This window comes from Corvus kubaryi, unplaced genomic scaffold (genome assembly GCF_017639235.1).
Source record: "Corvus kubaryi isolate FWS band 111438036 unplaced genomic scaffold, C.kubaryi_AGA036_p1.0 37262, whole genome shotgun sequence".
NCBI lineage: Eukaryota > Metazoa > Chordata > Aves > Passeriformes > Corvidae > Corvus > Corvus kubaryi.
In genome coordinates, this window is record NW_024581078.1 from 1666385 (window position 1) to 1670733 (window position 4349).

The 4349-nt window shown below is 54.7% G+C and overlaps 1 protein-coding gene across 1 annotated transcript in view; it reads right to left on the bottom strand.

Annotated features, from left to right (window-relative positions):
- SUGP1 (SURP and G-patch domain containing 1) overlaps nt 1-4349 on the bottom strand; it is a 22283-nt gene that overhangs the window by 1856 nt on the left and 16078 nt on the right. The window contains exons 6-9 of the mRNA XM_042024316.1: nt 3903-4080; nt 2133-2239; nt 1200-1345; nt 92-221 (exon numbers count right to left, since the gene is read on the bottom strand). Coding sequence (XP_041880250.1) covers nt 92-221; nt 1200-1345; nt 2133-2239; nt 3903-4080 — 561 coding nt within the window. The remainder of the gene's footprint in view (nt 1-91; nt 222-1199; nt 1346-2132; nt 2240-3902; nt 4081-4349) is intronic.

Here is a 4349-nt window from a genome sequence, read left to right on the forward strand (position 1 = left end):
CGGGTTGGGCCGGAAGCGGTACGCCAGCTCTGATCCCATTACCCCATGATCCCATTCCCATTCCCAGTATCCCATTCCCGTTATCCCGTACCAGTGGGTTGGGCCGGAAGCGGTACGCCAGCATCATGCGTTTCCGGAAGGCCTCGTACTCGTCGTCCTCCTTGGTGAGCTCCGCCGGGCGCTCGATCCCGAATCCCGCCCCGTCCACGGCCGTGGTGCCCCTGCGGGAAAAGCGGGACAGGGAACGCTCAGAGCTCCCTTGGCCCCGGGAATTCCCGTGGGAATTGTCCCCCCCCCCGAGGCGTTGCTGGATCTCCTTCCCCCGTCCCAGTGCCTGCGATGGGTTCCACGCCCTGGGGAACGGCCAATCCCCACTTCCTTCCCTCTGGAATGGCCCCAGATGGGATCAATCCCGTCTTTCCTCACCCATTCCAGGAGCAGCAGGGATGGGTCATCCCCCCGGCATGGGCAGATCCTGCCTTTCCTTTGGGAATTCTGATTCCCTGTCCCATTCGCTTGGATCCTCCATGATCCTTGGGGCATTCTTCCAGCCCAGGAGCTCCAGAGATTCCAGGATTCTGGAATTTCACTCCAGGACATCTCTGAACCCACAATCACATTCCCAGTGGGATAAATCCCGGGACAGAGGAGCAGAAATCCTTGGAAAAGCTCTTTTCCATTTCTACAAGGCTCTCCCCTCCCAAAAATCACCCGGGAATATTCCCAATTCCCAAATATTTTGTTTGGAAGTCCAACCAGCAGCTGATTCACCTAAAAAAAACCCTTTGGAATAGTCCAAGTGGGATCAAATCCCAACATTTCTGGGCATGGAGCGATGCCAGGAGTTGCAGGATCACAAAGCTCTGATCCCAGCTGGAATATCCTCCCCTGGATGTGTTCCTGAACATTCCCAGGAATCTCTGATTTTAAGGATTTAATCCTGGGAGAGGGAAGGTGCAGACAGGAATTCTCCTTTTGGAGCTGCGCCTCCCTATGGAAATTGGGATTGGAAATTCCAGATTCGGGGCTCGGACACAATTCCTGCACCAGCTACAGCCACAAATCCAGGAGAAAAATCCCTCCAAAAAACAAGGAATTCTCTGCCAGGCTGAGTTTTCCATGCTCAGGTGAGGAATCCTGACTTCCAGCAGGAATTCCCAGATGAAAGGGAAGGAATGATCCATGGGGAGAGCGCTCACTTGCTGACGGGGTTTTTGATTCCCTGCCCATCCGATCCCAATCCCTCTCCTTCCTTCCATCCCATTTTCATCAGCATTTGGTATCCGATGTTTTCCACGGTCAGCTTGAATTCCTTGTACTCGGAATAATCCGGCTCCCGGCCCTCCTGCAGGGGGAAAAAGCAGGAAAAGGGGCGGTTTTAATTCCATGGACTACAGGAGAGTGGGGGAAAAAGCAGCTCCAGGCTCCTCAAAATTGGGATTTTGGGAAAGAACTGCCAGGATTTCCTGGGATTCCAGCCTTGAGGAGGGAATGAAGCTCCAGAGAGGAATTCAGCTCTGGAATTCCAGGTTGTTCCCTGGATCCGGGCTCAGATCCGGTTCTTTTTTAAGTCTGGATCCCCAGGGAATGTCAGGCCCCTGCTGGAGAACAGGGATGAGGCAGCTTCCAGGAATTCCAGGATTTGGGAAGGACTGGAAGGTGCTTGGATTGGGGGCTTGGGGTTTTCGCTTCCCTGTAAGCAGCTGGAGAAAAATTCCCATTTTTTTCCCAGCTTGGCACCCACTGATTCCAAGGAGGAACTGAGTGGGAGGCTTGGAATTCCAGAAAAATCCCAAATCATGGAATTCCAGACTGGAAAAAGGCCTTCAAGTCCATCCAGTCCCACGGGCAGAGACACTTCCCATGATCCCAGAGTGCTCCAACCTTTCCTGGGACACTTCCAGGGATGAGGCAACCTCTGGGATCCTCTGGGAATTCCATCCCATTCCCTCCCCACCCTCCCAGGGAAGGAATTCCTTCCCAAATATTGTCCCATTTCCGTGCAAAGAATGGGAAACGGATCCTTTTTTTCCAGCAGGAATGCCTGGAGCGAGGAGAGCTGGAGGAATTCCCAGCTGTGGGATAAGCCTGGAGCTCATTCCCAGAATCCCAGAAATCCTCTGGCTCCTCACCTTCAGCGCCTTGAAGGTCTCCATGAATTTTTCCAGCTCATCCGGCGGGAGGAAATCCCCGATGAAATGTTTCCCTCTGCCCATCTGGGTCAGCTGCTCCGCCCACTCTGGAAAAACAGGGACAACACGGAGGTCACGGAGAATCCCTTGGGATTTGTGCGGCATCCCAGGGATTTCTGGGGATTTGTGGAGCATAAAACATCCCAGGGATGCCCTGGAAGATCCCACTCCAAAAAAAACCACAGAGAAAGCAACGCCCATGGAGCATCCCTTGGGATTTGTGGAGCATCCCAGGAATGCAGGAGATCCCCACTCTGAAAAACCACGGAGAAAACGACATTCATGGAGAATTCCTTGGGATTCCAGGGGGATTTGTGGAGCCCAAAACCTCCCAGGGATGCCCTGGAAGATTCCCACTCTTAAAAACCATGGAGAGAACATTCATGGAGAATCCTTTGGGATTTGTGGAGCATCCCAGGAACGTCCAGTGAGATTCTCCAGTCTGCAAAATTAGGGACAACACTCATGGAGCATCCCAGGGATTCCAGGGGGATTCTGGAGCACAAAACCTCCCAGGAATGCCCGGTGAGATCTCTGAAAAACCACGGAGAATCCCTTGGGATTTGTGGAACATCCCAGGAATGCAAAGGATCCCCACTCTGAAAAACCATGGAGAGAATCCCCTGGGATTCTGGAGCACAAAACCTCCCAGGAATGCCCAGCGAGATGCCCAGTCTGGAAAATCAGGGAGAACACAGCACTCATGGAGAATTCCTTGGGATTCCAGGGAATTTGTGCAGCACCAGGCATCCCAGGAATGCCCAGTGAGATCTCTGAAAAACCACGGAGAATCCCTCGGGATTTGCGCAGCACAAAACTTCCCAGGAACACCCAGGAAGATCCCACTCCGAAAAACCACGGAGAAAACAACACTCATGGAGAATCCCTTGGGATTTGTGGAGCATCCCAGGGATTCCAGGGGGATTTGTGGAGCACGAGATTCCCAGGAACACCCAGCAGGATCCCCACTCTGCAATCCACCCATGGCTCCTGAGCCACGAGGGCAGGGCGGGATTATCCCAATCCACGAGGGCAGGGTGGGACTGTCCCGATCCGTGAGGGCAGGGCGGGATTGTCCCGATCCATGAGGACAGGACGGGATTATCCCAATCCATGAGGACAGGACGGGATTGTCCCCACAGCTCCCAATCCACGAGGACAGGGCGGGATTATCCTGATCCATGAGGGCAGGGCGGGATTGTCCCCTCAGCTCCTGATCCACGAGGGCAGGATGGGATTGTCCCGATCCATGAGGGCAGGGCGGGATTGTCTCGATCCATGAGGACAGGATTATCCCAATCCATGAGGACAGGATGGGATTTTCCCCACAGCTCCTGATCCACGAGGACAGGGCGGGACTGTCCCGATCCATGAGGGCAGGGTGGGATTGTCTCAATCCATGAGGGCAGGATGGGATTGTCCCCACAGCTCCCAATCCATAAGAACAGGGTGGGATTGTCCCAACCCACGAGGACAGGGCGGGATTATCCCAACCCATAAGAACAGGGCGGGATTATCCCAATCCATGAGGACAGGGCAGGATTATCCCAACCCACAAGAACAGGGCGGGATTATCCCAATCCATAAGAACAGGGCGGGATTATCCCAACCCACGAGGACAGGGGCAGGACTGCCCCCACAGCTCCCACTGCAGCGGGACGGGCTGGAATTCCCGCTCTGGAAGGCTCCGGGATGCTGATCCCGGCGCACCTCGTGTCTTGTCCATCTCCATGCGGCGCAGCTGGTGCTCCCAGGTTCCCAGCTCGCTGTCCACCTCCTCGTCGCTGTCGTAGCCGTGCTGGTGCTGCTGGATCGCCCGCTCCCACATCAGCTGCATCTCCTGCATCGCCCGCTTGTGCTTCATGATCATGTCGTACATCTGCTGCATCTGGGAAGCACGGAAAAGTGGGATTCATCCCAAAAATCCCGGCGGAGAACAGCCCGCTCTGCAAAAAACGGCTCCGAACCCGCCCAAAAATCCCAAATGCTTCACGGTCGTGTCGTACATCTGCTGCATGTGGGAACGGGGAAATGCGGGATTCATCCCAAAGATCTGAGTGGAGGAACTGGGAAATGCGGGATTCATCCCAGAAATCCAAGTGGAGGAACAGGGAAATGCGGGATTCATCCCGGAAATCTGAGTGGGGGAACTGGGAA